The sequence below is a fragment of the Talpa occidentalis genome, unplaced genomic scaffold (assembly GCF_014898055.3).
Source record: "Talpa occidentalis isolate TD23 unplaced genomic scaffold, MPIMG_talOcc4v2.1 talOcc4.8, whole genome shotgun sequence".
Classification (NCBI taxonomy): domain Eukaryota; kingdom Metazoa; phylum Chordata; class Mammalia; order Eulipotyphla; family Talpidae; genus Talpa; species Talpa occidentalis.
The window spans coordinates 63,216,674-63,232,524 of NW_023605194.1; the positions used below are offsets into that span (position 1 = coordinate 63,216,674).

The 15,851-nt window shown below is 48.1% G+C and overlaps 1 protein-coding gene across 1 annotated transcript; it reads right to left on the reverse strand.

Moving 5' to 3' along the window:
* Positions 1–7,313: 7,313 nt before the first annotated feature.
* Positions 7,314–14,093, reverse strand: FXYD4 (FXYD domain containing ion transport regulator 4). The gene is made up of 9 exons (XM_054690227.1): positions 14,073–14,093; positions 13,299–13,355; positions 11,357–11,416; positions 10,430–10,462; positions 10,290–10,313; positions 8,686–8,760; positions 8,532–8,565; positions 7,605–7,642; positions 7,314–7,448 (listed from the first exon to the last, which is right to left on the reverse strand). The coding sequence occupies exons 3-9, from the start codon at positions 11,394–11,396 to the stop codon at positions 7,429–7,431; spliced, it is 264 nt and encodes an 87-aa protein (XP_054546202.1). The 5' UTR covers positions 11,397–11,416; positions 13,299–13,355; positions 14,073–14,093; the 3' UTR covers positions 7,314–7,428.
* Between the last annotated feature and the right edge of the window lie 1,758 nt (positions 14,094–15,851).

Below are 15,851 nucleotides of genomic sequence, written 5' to 3' on the forward strand. Positions count from 1 at the left end.
ATAGCTATTGATCAGCTCACATCACCCTCTGTATTGATGACATGTTTACTGATCTTGGTGGAAAGGAGGTAGGGAATACTTTGGAAGCTCTAGGAAGACATTTACGCTGGAGGGAGGAAGAATTCACTATTCTACCCCATCAAAAGATTTTTAGGGTCCAATATCTTTTTTTTTAAAGATTTATTTATACAAGCACTGGGGTACAGGCCAAAGGTGCGGGAGGGGGAGAGAATTCACCAGAGACAGAGTGGGGAGCAGAACAGGCAGAAGGATAGAAGTATACTGCTGAGGGGAGTCTTGGGCGAGACAGGAGAGGTCTGCCTCTCCATGTGGGAATCTCTCTGGCCAGCCGGGAATTGAACTGGCGCTGCAGAGGCTGCGAACAGCTTCACAGCGCTGGCCTCAACCCGCTGCACCACCGGGAAGGCCAAGGTCCATTATCTTGGTCAGCAAATGAGGGTACATGGGTCAAATCTGGCATTCTGCCTGTTTTTGTAATCTTTAATTGGTATGTAGCCATGTCCATTTATGTTTTATCTATGGCTGCTTTTGTGCTACATTGGCAGAGAGATGAGTAATTTTGTCAGAGACCATCTGACCCACAAGCCTATCAGGTCCTGACACATTTACTAACTGAGCCCTACAATAAAAGTTTGGTCACACTGGATCTCGGGCAGGAATGGGGTATTTTCTCCAACAGAAAGGTCAAGATAATATGTCTTACAGCTCTTAGCACTAAAAAAGAGGCCGTTTTTTATGGGCCGTTTGGCCCAGTTTTTTATGGGATTTGGGAAAAAGCTTATTTCACACTTGAAAATATTGCTCTTGCCAAATTACTTGCTGATCAGAAGGCTGCAGGAGTTACTGAAGCTGCCCTTCGATCTGCCACGAAGGACAAAGCAGGTCCCACCATCTGAGGTATCTGTGTTCATGTGTGGTTTTCTTTGTTGTCTCTGTAAGTCTCAATAACAGTCACAGGCCCTGTTTATTATCAATCAATGCCTCCTCTTTTGCAGCAGAGATATTTACCATTCAAAAAGCAATTCCTGGAGCTACTGAGCTCCCTCTGCACTAAGCCTACTCTCTTATTCTGGTGTGGGCAGATGCATTAAGGAAGCTTAGGTGTTTTTTTTTTTAATTTTTGTGTAAAAATTCTTGCACATACATCATGAGATGTTTTCAGGTTTTTGCTTATATTTTAAATGGTATCTAATTTCATTTACTGAGTTTGTTGTTGGATTTTTATAAATACCTTCTGACCTTAGTAAATTTATCTATGCTAATTTAAAAATGTAAATTCTTTTAATTTTCTACATACAAAAGAATGCTGTTTGCAAACAATGCATTGTATGATTTTCTTTCTAATCTTTATGTACTTCATTCCTTTCTTGCCTTGTTGCTTGCTTTTAGATAAGCTTATTTTTTAATCATTGGAAAATACAACACAATAAAATTGGGATCAGAGGGTATCCTTTTCATTTCCAACATCTGAGAGAAAGCTCTCAATATTTCTCCATTAAAATACTGATTTTTTTGGTGCATATTCTTTATTAAATTAGGTGAGCTGCCATTTACTTCAGGTTTACTATAAATATTTTTAAATCATTAGTAAAAATTGAATTTTATTTAATCCACCTTCCTTCTTAGATGTCTTGATAGTCCTTATTATGTTTTTCCCAATTCACTGTTTTTCTTCGTCTAAGTCTAACTTGTTGTTAAACATTACTTATGTTCTTAACAAGTTGAGAAGTTTTAATTCTAAAATTTTCATTTAATTAAAATAATTTGCTCCCCGTAGTGGAGGCAACAAATCAAAATCAATGTATTAGCAAGGCTGCACTACCTCTGATGTCTCGGAGAAAGAATCCTTCCTTGTCTGTTCTAGTTTTGGTGGTTACCAGCAATTGTGTTCCTTGACTATTCCCCAATCTCTGCCTCTTGTCACAGGGGCTTCTCCCAGCCTGCAAATTCTCTAACAAGAATATTAGTCATTGCATTAAGGCTAACCCTATCTAGTCCAGTGTGACCTCATCTTAAAATTATATCTGCAAACACCCTACTTCCAGATAAGTCATACTCTCAGGTACCCAGCGAGGGTAGGACTTGAATATATATTTTTGGAGGATACAGTTTAATTCACAACACCTGGGTTCAATTTTCTTCAGAAAATCTCCATGTATCATCTCATTTCTTGACTATAAATCACAGTTATTTTAAAGTCTTGTTCGGATCACCCCAACATCTACATCTTTCTCTGCGTTTATGTTGTCTGTGTGGTCTAAGTGTGTTTTCTATGTATGCCTGGATATTGTTGATGGAGTACCAGCTACTGTTGCATAGTTTGTAGGCATAAGATCCATGTACTAGTCAAATCCACGAGGGGGTTGGTGAAAGGAATGCAACCAGATTTTAAAAAATAACCCTGAGATCACAAGAGGTTCAAAATCACCTATATGTATTCAATGGAAAACATAAAAGGGCAGTCAAAATCTGTGAGCCCAAACTCAAAAAATTTTGGCAGGCATGAGTTTGATTTTACATTCTCACTGGGGTGGGACACCATAACCAATCAATCTGTAAAATATAAATAGTACACATATGAAGTAGTGAACAGTGATGAGGACCATGGTGGTGCAGTTGTAAAGAGGCCTTGGAAATTTTCTGTAAGATAAATGGGATATCTTTGGAACATTTTAAGCAAAGTTGAGCTGAACTTAACTTAAAAATAATCCCTTGATTTGATGGCTGGTTTGAGATTTGAGTAAGAAATCCTGCTACAGAGCCAAGCACAGGACCTAACAGGTGATAGATCAAGAGAGACGGCCCTGGTCATGCTCCCTCGTCTTAGCCATTATCCTTCACTACTTGCCCAGCGTGTCACAGTATTTTACAGAAAAATCATGGGTAAGATACTGCCTCAATCTTCTGGAAAACAGAAATACAGTGTTTTGAAGTCACTTAGAATAAATCTAAACTTTTCCTTAAATTGGTAGGCCCTTAGTTCAATAGCACTCTCTGGGACTACTACTCAATAGTATAAAGAAATGAACTATCAATTAACCTGGCTGGATGGCCAGAAAATTATAGAATATTATGTAGCCAGAAGACTGGAGTTTGGGTCACCTGTCACCACCAAATACCAATAAAGTAGAAACAGAAATTGAGTTTTTTTTTTTTTTAAAGATTTATTTATGCATACAAGAACTAGGGTACAGGCCAGAGGTTGTGTGGAAGCGGGGTGGGGGGCGAGAGGATTCACCAGAGACAGAGTGGGGAGCAGAACAAGCAGATCTACTGAAATACACTGCTGAGGAGAGCAGTGGGCGAGCCAGGAGAGGTCTGCTGTGCAATGTGGGTAGCTCCCTGGCTGGGGATGCTTAACTCCTTGTGCCACCAGGGAGGCCCCAGGAATTGAATCTTTTTATTTATTTATTAATGCATACAAGAACTGGGGTACAGGCCAGAGATGCAGGGGGTGAGAGGATTCACCAGAGACAGTGGGAAACAGAACAGGCAGATCAACCAAAGTACACTGCTGAGGGGAGCAGCGGGCGAGACAAGAGAGGTCTGACGTGCTATGTGGGTAGCTCCCTGGCTGGCCGGGGATCGAACTCTCGTGCTGCAGAGGCTGGGGATAGCTTCACAGTGCTGTGCCCAACCCCCTGCGCCACCAGGGAGGCCCCAGGAACGAATCTTTAAGGTGCGCTTTAATCAGACAGCTGGCAATCTGGAAGAAGGGGGTTAACACCCTAAAGAAACTGTTCACATTTCATTTCCAGCTGGCTTTTCATAGTGAGTTGAACAAAAGACAGTTCAGCAGTAAGCAGCCCTTCACGGCTGCCAGGAACTTGGTGATGTCCAGCCCCCTGGAGCTCCTTATCGCCCTCCTGGACCCTTGGCCTCATGTGCGTTCCACTCACTGTGCTGAGGCTGCTCTTTAGACAGCATTGGCTCCCTGCACTCCTCCAGATGTGTCTTTGGGCTGGAAAATTCACTCAGAGCAGACAGGCCACAAACAATATGTGTGTGCAAATTTCCTACTAAATACTCTTCCACATAGTGTCGTCTTTTTTTTTTTTTTTTTTAAATAGAGGAACTGGGGTATAGGCCGGAGGTGTGGGGGGTGGGGGAGTGGAAGGATTCACCAGAGACAGAGTGGGGAGCAGAACAGGCAGACTGACTGAAATACACTGCTGAGGCAAGTCAGGAGAGGTCTGCTGCGCCACGTGTGGGTTAGCTCCCTCCATGGCCGGGGATTGAACTCAGGCCATAGGGTGATAGTCCTGAGCCGTTCTGACCCCTAGGCCACCAGGGAGGGGTGGGGGCCATGGGGCTCCTCACCCCAGAGTGGGCGCTTATGGGGTTTGGGGCAATTGTGGGAATATGTGCAGGTGAAATTTGAATGCGGTGGTTTGGCTTCTGACGGAGGACGGCTGGGCAGGACGCGGCGTAGCAGGTCTCCACCGCCAAGTGGGGCTGGGAACCGAAACGTTAGGGTGGATGTGGAATGTCATTCCAGAAACCCGGGTCGGCCCCCGGGTTGAACTCGAGAGTGATCTAGATCGGTGACTTAGATCTCCCCCCATCCCCCCAGGCAAGGATGGGCTGTCCTTGAAACCGATAGAATTTCAAATATCTGAGCTGCTCCCAGCAACCGCCGGTCACCACAGGGGGCGCCTGACAACGTCGCTTCCGTGTCCGCCACGCCAGCCCTACAAATGGCCGCCCTGGCAGCTTTTTTGGACGGAGCTCGCTTTTCATCTCTCAAACTCGGCGTCACTTGTGTGGAAGGAGGAGAGAAATGAGCAGCAATTCCACTCCTGAGCAAGGAGAAGAGTGGGACACCCGCTTCCCGCCGGCGGCGTGGAGGCACTTCCGGCTGCCCCCCCCCCCCCCCCCGCCCCAGCCGGCGGCCCGCGCTCGGCCTTGCGCCCGCCCCGCCCGCCGGCGGCTCCGGGCCCGCTGCTGATTGAGTCCCAGCCCGGGGGCACGGTTCGCCCTTCGGGGGCCCCACCTGCCACCTATTGACCTCTTAGCTTACATTCCAGTCATCCTGATTTTTCTCTGCTCCTCAAAAAGCAGGCTGGCCAGTGTGCCCGTGGGTTATCTGCACACTTTTATCTTCCCTCTGCCAGGAAATATGCAGGTGAGCCTGGCTCCTCTCACCATTCAGCTTTGAAGACTCAACTCGGTGGTCACCTCTTCACCCGACCACATCTAACCCATTCACTACGCCTTATATTGTTTTCACAGCAGGCCTGAGGAAACACCCCTCCATGCTCCCCCCTCCCCCTTCCGTCCCCTTGTTTCCTGCTTCAAGGTACTAAGCAGGCCTCAGGAGCTGGCATGGGCTGCAGAGGGCCAGGAAGTGGGTCACAGTCTCCAGATTCCCCTGCACTGGCCTCCTGACCCTCCAGGGGACCCTAAGTCTAGAGCATACACTTTCCAGAGGCTCTGGCACCATTCTGGCAAGTGGAGTAAGAGGTTGGCACAGTGCACCATTAGAGAAGCAACACCTGGATGGTTGCTGTTCCGTCAGTCAGACCCACATTGTGAGCTACTGCCTGGCAGGGTCAGGGTGGACCTCTGCTGCCTGGACCTGCCTCTGCCCCATGGTCTCTGCCCACTCAGGTATTGGGCTGAGTGTGGCTCAGCTCACTCCACCCTGGGCTTCGGTGGTTGCCAGGAGGGGTGAAGCTGTAGGAGGACCAGGGCTATAGAGGGCCTGAGAGGCACTTCTGTTGTCCTTCCCTGTGATACCGGAATTGTCAGGCCTAGCCTCCCAGCCAGGAATGGATCCCAGGCTGCAGGAGGAGCGCTGAGCCCCAGCCACTAAACCACCACAGGTTGGTGTCTCACGAAGCCACAGCAGGAACTTCGCAGACTCTCAGGCAAGCAAGCGAGAAGAGGCAGGTTTGTTTATAGAAAGAAAAAGTTTACTGAGGAGAAAAAGAACAGAAATAAAGTGGGACTCCCAGGCCATGAAACCAGGCCAGAGAGGGGCAAGGAAGCCCAAGTGGAGTCGTGTCCCAGGGAATATAGACCTTCTTTCCCTCATTATCCTAAAGCTCCACCAGTCTCTCTCTGATTGGTTAGTTCTCGGCTGTCTCACTTAATCTGCCACTGAGGGGGTTATGGGATCTTTACATTCCTTATCTAACAGGTTTGTCTCTCCCCATTTGTTGCATCTTCCCCCTTGTTGATAGCTTTATCTTTATGGCCCAGTCTTCCCGATGAGCACCCCTGCATTTCAGAGAAAGTTAAACATCAGCTATTGAAGAAAAACAGGCTGCCGCCCACTGGTCTTAGTGCTGACCCCTTCTCATCTCCCCCTTGCATAAATGAGTCTGCTGCCCTAGTTAAACCACTCTCCCTTTCCCAAACTCCACCATCCTTTATCACCCGAAGGAAACCAAGGCCAGCATTAACACATTCCTCTAGTTGTCCTTATCTCTGAAGCCTTCCTAAACTCTTCAGAGGTCCCCTCCTGCAATGTCCCTAAAACTGCCTAATTACCCTAACTTGCCCTCGGATTCACCTATGAACAAGATGTTCTAAGAGTGGATTCAGACATACCAAGGAACCTAGATTTGCATGGATTGGTTTTGGTCCTAAAATGTACTATGTAGGACTTCTTAGAATGTAGTGGGGTTTCATAAGAGATTTCCCGGGATGGGGAGAACCCAAGGGTTGGGCTGAGAATCATGTAGGACTTTACCAAGGGAATTGCTGCATTTTCTGGGCTATGTGAACAAAAGGATGCTGAGTGAGCTGCACTGTTAGAGGGTGAGCCCTTGGTGATCATTCTAGGTTACAAGATTATGACTTCTAGGGTCTTTAGGAAAGGTGTAGAAACTGTAAGGTCCTTTGCTCTAACACCGTGATGTTTCACACAGTGCACAGATAGGGGAAGGGGCAGGACATCAAGTACTGGGGGTTTTCAAAGTGGGGGACATGCCATAAAGTGGGAGTGGGCCTTAGACAAGTGACCACAGGAAACATGACTGCGGGGGGTGAGAGGAGCCACGAGAGACAGAGTGGCTGTGGATTGCGGTGCTTAACCCCTTGTGCCACCAGGGAGGCCCGAAAGTTGTTTGTTTATTTTTTTAAAGATTATTTATTTGTGCATGGGACCCTCTTCTCCCCCTACCCTAGGTGCTGAGGGGCCTGGGCTTTCCTGAGAAAGATGTCAGCCTCCTGGCTCAGCTTACCCATTCCCCACCAGGCCCACAGAGATCACAAGACCACAGGAAGAAGTGAGACCGATTTAATTTACAAATAAACATTGGAACAGCCCATCAGAAGGGAGCCTGATGGTCCACAGTTGGAGGTTGGAGAGAAAGGCCATCATGGAGGGCTAGGCCCCCAAGCAGAGTGGGAACAGTATGAGAGTTGGCATTGGGAGTGGCAAGAAGCTTGTCCCTGTGCTCAGCAGGTACTGGCAGAGCCTGCAGAGAGAATGGAGGCCTCACAACAAGGTCATTTCATGGACACCCCCCTCTGTCTTAGGCAACTGGAGGACAGGACAGTCCCATCTTCCATAGGGCATGATATTTATGAACTCTCCAAGTACTTGGAAGTCTCTGGAAGAAGCCTGTACTTACCTGGAGAAATGAGTGGAACAGCCTTCTCAGATATAGGGCTGAGAAAGGAACAGATCAGATTAGCATTCTCAGACCTTCTGTCCTCTGCCACCAAGATCCCTGTGCCCCTTTCCCAGAGGGCATACTACCTTGCTATTCTTTCATATAATGCCAAGGGTGAAAGCTATCTCTGATTTGGGCTTTTCAGGGTTGATTATCAGCAAATAACAAATTCCAGTGCAAGTCTGGGGAACAGACTTTTTTTTTTTTTAAAGAACAGACTTCCTTTTTTTTTTTTTAAATATTTATTTATTCATGGGGTCTCCCTGACAGTGCAAGAGGTTAAGATGCAGCACTATGAAGCTATCCGCAGCCACTGCAGCCACTGCAGCACGAGTTCGATCCCCAGCCAGGGAGGTGACCCACATGGCACAGCACACCTCTCTGACTTGCCCGCTGCTCCCCTCAGCAGTGTATTTCAGCCAGTCTGTCTGTTCTTTTCCCCACTCTGTCTCTGGTGGATCCTCCCACCCCCCGCATCTCTGGCCTGAACTCCAGCTCTTGTATGCATAAATAAATAAATCTTAAAAAAAAAAATAAATAAACAACTTTCATTTAAAAAAAAAGATGTATGCATACAAGAACTGGGGTATAAGTCAGAGGGGTGTGGGGGGTGGGGGGGTTGGTGGTGGTAGTGAGAGGAGTCACCAGAGAGAGAGGGAAGCAGAACAGGCAGATCTACTGAAACACACTGAGACAGGAGAGGTCTGCTGCACCATGTGGGTAGCTCGCTCCCTGGCCAGGGCTAGAACTCGTGCTGCAGTGGCTGGTGATAGCTTGATAGCTCTGTGTCTTTAACCCCTGCGCCACTAGGGAGGCCCCAGGAAGCATCTTTCTGCATGTTGTACAACTACCCTAAAAGGTACATACACAGGGACTCTGTCTCACCTTTTCTGGTTGTTCATGCATTTGCATTTGCCACCTGAGAGAGGAAGAAATGTCAGTGCAAAGAGTCTGGGGAGCTTGCCTGCTTCCCGCTCTTTCCCTCCCCCCTCCTTCTGGTTTTCACCCCTTGCCCCCCAGCCCCAATCCTGGTGCTCACTCAGGGCAAAAAGGATTCCAGCAATGCACATCAGTCCTGCACAGATCAATCCGCCCAGCTGCAGACTTTCCCAGTCTAGGGGAGCACAGAGAGTAAGTGAGGATCGGAACCGGGAGCCAGCTTGTTTCTGCCTCCTCACTCGTCAAAAAAAAAAAAAATGCATATTAAAGATTTATTTATTTATGCATACAAGAACTGGGTGTAGGCTAGAGGTGTGGGAGGTGAGAGGATTCACCAGAGTGGGGAGCAGAACAGGCAGAGCTACTGAAATACACTGCTGAGGGGAGCAGCAGGTGAGACAGGAGAGGTCTGCAGCGCCATGTGGGTAGCTCCCTGGCCAGGATTGAATTTATGCTGCAGTGGCTGCCCATAGCTTGATAGCACTGTGTCTTTAATCCCTGCACCACCAGGTAGGGCCCTCATCCAGAAGAGATTTACAAGCACCTGCTTGTGCGGATGCTCCTACATTCCAGGTGAGGAGAAAAACAAGCCAGTACATAGATATAATATTTGGTGGGAAGCACTAGGAAGAAAAAGTAAAGCAAAAGGGTAGAGAAAGAAGGAGGTTTAAAAGATGATCAGGAAGCCTTTCTGAAAAGTGGCATTTGAGATGAGGTTCAAGATTATGAGTGTGTGCCAGGACACTAGAGAATAGCCAGGAAGTGAAGAGGAAACCTATTTGGGGTACTGCACAGTTTCTTTCATTCTTTTTTTTTTTTTTTTTATTTAACGATTATTTATTTATTTATTTATTTATTTATACAAGAACCAGGGTAGAGGCCAGATGCGCGGGACAGTGAGAGGATTCACTAGAGACAGAGTGGGGAGCAGAACAGGCAGACTGACAAAATATGTTGCTGAGGGGAACAGCGGGCGAGACAGGAGGGGTCTACCATGCCATGTGGGTTTCTCCCTGGCTGGCTGGGATTGAAACTGCTCTGCAGACAGCTTCACAGTGCAGCACTCAACCACCTGCGCCACCAGGGAGGCCCTCTTTCTTTTTTTTAAGGATTTCTTTATTTATGCATACAAGAACTGGGGTACAGGCCAGAGGTGTGGGGGGTGAGAGGATTCACCAGAGACAGAGTGGGGAACAGAACAGGCAGACTGACTGAAATACACTGCTGAGGGGAGCAGCGGGCGAGCCAGGAGAGGTCTGTTGCACCAAGTGGTAGCTCCCTGGCCGGGGATCTAACTCATGTTGCAGTGGCTGCAGACAGGTTAGGTCTTAACCTGGGTGTGGATAGGTTGCATCTTAACCCCCCCGCATACCAGGTAGGCCATACTGTACAGTTTCAAGGAGCTGGGTGCAAGGGAACGCAAGTGAGAGGGTGGAAAGGAAAGAGATTAGTTGTGAGAGCCAGCATCTCCAACCCTTTCACCAGAATTTTTCCTAATATCAGTGGCTCCTTTCCTCCTTGCTAGAACGAGGCTTTCCAAAGACCTAGAGAATTCTTTAATCCCCAATCCTCCTCCTTCCCCACCCCACCAAGCCCTACTCTGTCTCCTCTGGGCTCTACATCACCCCTTGCCACCTTATCTAACAAATTGATGCAGGATCAGCAAGGGTAAGGGTGGGGAGGGCAAGGGATATCGGCTCTTACCATAGTAGAAGGGACTGTCTTTATCTGTGGGGAAAGGAAATAAATATCACGAATGAATGAAGGAGTGAATGAGGATCGGAATCAGGAGGCAGAAACGGGTCTTAAAGGAAAAACATAGGGCAGTTTGAGGCCTCACTCACCAACTGTGTCATTGGCTTCCAAGGCTGGCAGGCCTGGGTGGGAGAAGCAGAGGGACTGAGTGTTAATTCATGACACTAGTTTTGAAATGAGTAAGTAGGCAGAACCCCAGCCTGGAAAGGCAAGGATGACCAGCCTTGTGGGGGGGCACCTTGGGGATCATGAGTTCCCTTCCTCCTACCTTCCCCAATGCTAAACAGTCCTGGGATTTTGTCTCTCACTCCTTAACTTCCCCACCATTCCCCATACAGTCCTTTCCTGCTATTTCTCAGAATTCCTGCCATTCTTTCTTGCACTGGAAATGGGATGGTGTATTGGTATCTTTTTACCTTCTCCTGAAAAGCTTCCTACACAGACCCTGGCTGATGCTTTGCTTTCTGAAGAAATAGGGAATGCCTTTCTCTCTATACCAAAAAATGATTACAGTTTACCCGAGTTCAATTATTTGGGATATCTTTTGCAATACCCACTCAGTACCTGTACTATTATTTTTCTTTAAATTGACAGTTTATTTTTTTAAATTTTATTTATTTATTTATTATTTTTAAAAGATTTATTTATTTATTTATACAAGCACTGGGTACAGTCAGAAGCGCGGGAGGGTGAGAGAATTCACCAGAGCCAGAGCGGGGAGCAGAGCAGGCAGAAGGACCGAAGTACACTGCTGAGGGGAGCAGCGGGCGGCAGGAGAGGTCTGCGCGCCATGCGGGACCCTCCTCCGGTGGCCAGGGAGCAGCTGGGGATTGAACAGGCGCCGCAGAGGCTGCGGGCAGCTTCGCAACCCAGCGCTCAACCGGTGCGCCACCAGGGGAGGCCCTTTAAATTGACAGTTTAAATGGAAATGCATTTATTTGACATCTGGCCTGCTTTGGGAGATGCTGCTCTTCACTGCCTTGGTGGGCAGGTGAGTGACAGTGGGAAGGACTCACCCGCCAGTGCCAGAAGAAGGCTCCAGGTCACTCGGTCCATGTCACAGCTGCAGGTCAGGGCTGCAGAGGAGAGGGGACAGGTTGGGGTCAGGTAGCCCCACCTACTGTCCCTGGCCTCATAGTGCCTGGTGGAATCCCAAGGGTGTACTTGCTTAGGGGGCATTCTGGGTAAAGTTGCTAGTTTCTTTCCTTATCTAGAAATGATAGTATATAGCTGGTCCTCTAATAGCACCTTTCAAGTTGATAGAAAAAAAAAAAAAATCCCAGTTTGAACAAAACAACCACCTTTCTGCTTTCATTATGCATCTTTTGCTTAAAATTGCAGTTTCCAAGAACCTATTGACAACATTCCATGAGGACTTAATGTAATGTCTTGTGGAGTTGTGTGAATTTAGTGCTAGTTCAGGCCTCACACCAATATGCCTGCACATAGTTAGTGCCATTTTATTTAGTGTTTTTTTTTTTAAAGATTTATTTATTTATGCATACAAGAGCTAGGGTGTAGACCAGAGGTGCAGGGGGAGGGTGAGAGGATCCACCAGAGAGAGAGTGGGGAACAGAACAGGTGGACTGACTGAAATACACTGCTGAGGGGAGCAGTGGGCGAGATATGAGAGGACTGCTGCGCAATGTGAGTCACCTCCTTGGCTGGGGATTGAACTCATACTGCAGTGGCTGTGGAGAGCTTCATAGTGCTGAGACTTAACCTCATGTGCCACCAGGGAGGCCTAAGTGCCATTTTATAAGGCTTTGTTAAAACCTAATCAGATGCCTAACTCAAAGCTCAAGAGAGGGCTGCTTGTAACTCAGGCTTTGGTGCCTGCCTTCCTGACCTCACACATAGGGCCCTAGGCTATTGTTTCCAAATATATGGGCTTGGGGCACTCTCCTGCTGAATTCTTGGCCTCCACAGAGGACACACCCAGGGCTGTGCAGTGGAGAGGAGCAATAATTAAGAACACAGCAGAAGCAGAAGTAGGGGGGTGGGCGGGGGGTGGGTAGTGCTACCACCAGCAGCAGGCAAGAGACCTATACCCCCACCCCTGCCAGGGACTCTAAATCCAAGCAGCCCTAAATTCCACCCTCAGTCCAGATTGCCACCAGGGAATTACCTGGCAAGTGGGACACTGCTTCTTTCTCCTTAGAGTAGGATCTATTCTTGTCCCATTTACCAGTCCCCGCAGGGACTGTGTCCTTGAGATAAGACCCTTCCCAGCATTCTATATTGTTAGCTGCAGGCAGGCATAGGGATGGTCAGTGTTCCTTGTGAAAACTATTGTAATTAACTGCTGAGCTCAACTGACTGGATTTCAATCCCCCCTCAGCCACTTAACAGCTGTATGACTCAGCCAGTTACCTAACTTCTCTGTGCGTTGGTGTCCTGTAAAAGGAGGATAATTATAATTAACAACCACATACGGTATTGATTGCAATAAATGAGTTACTGTATGTCAAATCTAAGAATAGTGGTTAGCACATAGCACTTACTAAGACGTAACTACCCAGGTCCTTTTTTTTTTTTTAAGTTTCTGGTGTGCATTTTTTTTTTTAAAGATTTATTTGTTTATTTATTTATACAAGCACTGGGTACAGTCAGAAGCGCGGGAGGGTGAGAGAATTCACCAGAGCCAGAGCGGGGAGCAGAGCAGGCAGAAGGACCGAAGTACACTGCTGAAGGGAGCAGCGGGCGGCAGGAGAGGTCTGCGCGCCATGCGGGACCCTCCTCCGGTGGCCGGGGAGCAGCTGTTATAGAGCAACCCCGATATTAAACGGGTTCCTGGCTGTGGGTCCTCACCCGCGCGCTTTAAAGGGACTTATGAATACTCTACTACAGACACACACAAAAGGGTTAATAAAAGGTTTATTTACAAGAGAAAAAGAAATAAGGAAAATGTACAACTCAGGGAGAAAATAGGGAAATAAAGTCTTTAATGCGTCCTACCCGATCCGACGACCTGGAAACCCAAAGTCACTCTCAGAGCTGGCCGGACGCTGCGAGCTGGTGGAGAGCCAAAAATGGGGGATTCCCCAAAGCCCACGTGTTTGCCTTTTGTATCCACCTGGCTGCTTAACCCCACCCTCAGGTCCCAGCCACCTTCCCTTTGGTGGTGATGGGATTTGGAGTTCCCAGTGTCTTTGGCTTTGACCTGGGGTGGGGGTGGAGTCCACAAAGCCTATATGGAATTTGCTTTGGGACATCCTTTTCCCCCTAACACAGCCAGGGATCGTACTGGTGCTGCAGAGGCTGCGGGCAGCTTCGCAACCCAGCGCTCAACCACTGCGCCACCGGGGAGGCCCTACCCAGGTCCTTTTGACACAGAAGGGAGTGGAAGGAAAGGACATTAACACTACTTTTGAACACGGTGGGTGTTGATTTTAAATAGTCTCTGAAGCTGGCCCTCCTTTGGCTTCAGGTCTCCTCTCTTCCACAACCCTGGAATTCCTGGATCATTAGAGTCTCAACTTCACTTTATCACATTCTTTAGCCAAAGTCTGGCTCTGTTTCCTCCAGCCCTCAACCCCCACCCGCCCCTCCATCCCAAATGACAGCGCTCTCAGAGCAGGCAACCTCCAATCCTCAAAATCCCCAAACACAGCCCCATTAGTGAGAATACCTGGGCACCCACCATCCCTTCCTCAGACTGGTATCCTTGGCCACCCTACCCTCGGAGCATAGGCAGTGCCAGCCCCCACCCCTCCACCGTTCTGAACTCACCTAAGGGCCAGGTGCAGAGAGCAGGTCTGAGGCTGCTGTGTTCAGCCCAGGTGGGTTCCGGCTCTTTAAACCCAGTAGCCCCGCCCAGGGCAACAATACTATCTGGCCAGAGGGAACTAGTCTTACGTCTTAGACTCTTGCAGCTCCTTCTCCCAGTGTGCTCTTAAGGACACAGCTTGCCCTGTCATACCCAGCACAGAGCAGAACTCTGAGGGGCTCTTGCTGAGGGTGGGGTGGGAGGGAGAGACAGGATGGTCCTCAGACCCTTCTCTGGAGAAGGTGGACTTTCAACTTCTTTAGCTCATCTAGATCCTAAAAGAGGGATGCTGGAGGGGAACAAGGTGTTTCCAGGGTGTTTCTCGGTTCTTATCTTAGTTCTGTTAGGGGGAAATGATGTCCTGAGTTAATCCCATACAGGCTTTGTGGACCCCACCCCCACTCCAGACTAAAGCCATCAAGACTCTGGGAAAGACAAATCCCATCACCACCAAGGGAGGGTGGCTGGGACCTGAGGGTGGAGTTGGGCAGCCAGGTTGGATATAAAAAACCAAATACGTGGGCCTTGGGCTCTCTCTCTGGCTCGTGATCGCTCGCCTCCTGGCTTCACCGCTCCTGGCTGGCGACCAGCTCTCAGAGCGCCATTTTGGGATTCCTGATCGGCGGATCGGGTAGGACTCATTTAAAACTTTGTCTCCCACTTTTCTCCCAGAGCTGTACATTTCCTCATTTCCCCTTCCCTTGTAAATAAACCTTTTATTAACCTTTCGCGTGTGCCTGCAGTAGAGCATTGATAAGTCCTTTTAAGCGCGCGGGTGAGGACCCGCAGTCAGGCACCCCGTTTTGTATCGGGGTTGCTCTACAACAGTTTGGCGCCCAGCGTGGTTTCCACGTTACACCCGCGGTTGAGCAGCCCAAAGTAACATTCCTTGCGTTGGTCACCATAAGCGCACTAGTTCTGCAGGACTAGCAGTATAATATTTGTCTCTAGTCCTGAAAAGTCTGTTTTTTCCCTGTGCGTACAGCCCTTGTGGGTGCGTTTTGACTCAAATATGGCCTCAACCATGAGCCTATACAGTTTCATCCCTAGCCTGAGTTCTTTCAGTTTCCTTCCGGCCTTGAATTTGAGTAGCCTTCTTCCATTAAATATCACCACCAGTTTCATTAATATAAATAATTTGATGAAGCCTGGTGTATGGCACGTGATTTTACTATTGTATACATACATGGGTGGTTTACAAGCCATCCCTTTACAGACTGTGCTTCTGGGTGGTTTTTTGGTAATATGTGTAAGCGCAATTTGCTACATTCTTGTTTCTGTGAGAGGTAGAAGTTCTACTTCATATACTGAGAATGTGCAACAACACATTCAGGCTCTTAACATAGCCATGCAACAACAAATTCAGGCTTTTGATTTAACTATTAAGAGTATAAGGGATGAAAATCGTAACGTTTTTGAGTCAGCTTATCAAAGCATGCTGTATCAAGTGCAACAACAAAATCGGACTTTTGAGTCAGCTTTTAAAGGTATGCAGGACCAGATACAGGCCTCCCTCCATAAATTAGATATGGCGGAGGCGAAGGCTAGGCTAATGGTGCAGAGAAAGGATAGACCTTCCCCTTTCCGTGAGGACAGCCAGCGAGCAGAGTTAGAAGAGGAGGAGCATCATATTTTAAATACTTTAAATACATCAGGACAAAATCCTCTTCCACGTGACAAGGCCCCTCCCGTGCAGACCCCTGAGGCTGCACAGCCTCCACTGCCCTCTGGGGAGGACACTA

Bases quoted from the DNA above. Each gene is read 5' to 3' on its own strand.
- FXYD4 (XM_054690227.1), bottom strand. From the start codon at position 11,396: ATGGACCGAGTGACCTGGAGCCTTCTTCTGGCACTGGCGG. The intron at 10,314-10,429 runs GTGAGTGAGGCC...CTTTCCCCACAG, and splicing joins GGAAGCCAATGACACAGTTG to ATAAAGACAGTCCCTTCTAC. The intron at 7,643-8,531 runs GTGAGACAGAGT...TTCCTTTCTCAG, and splicing joins TGCATGAACAACCAGAAAAG to CCCTATATCTGAGAAGGCTG.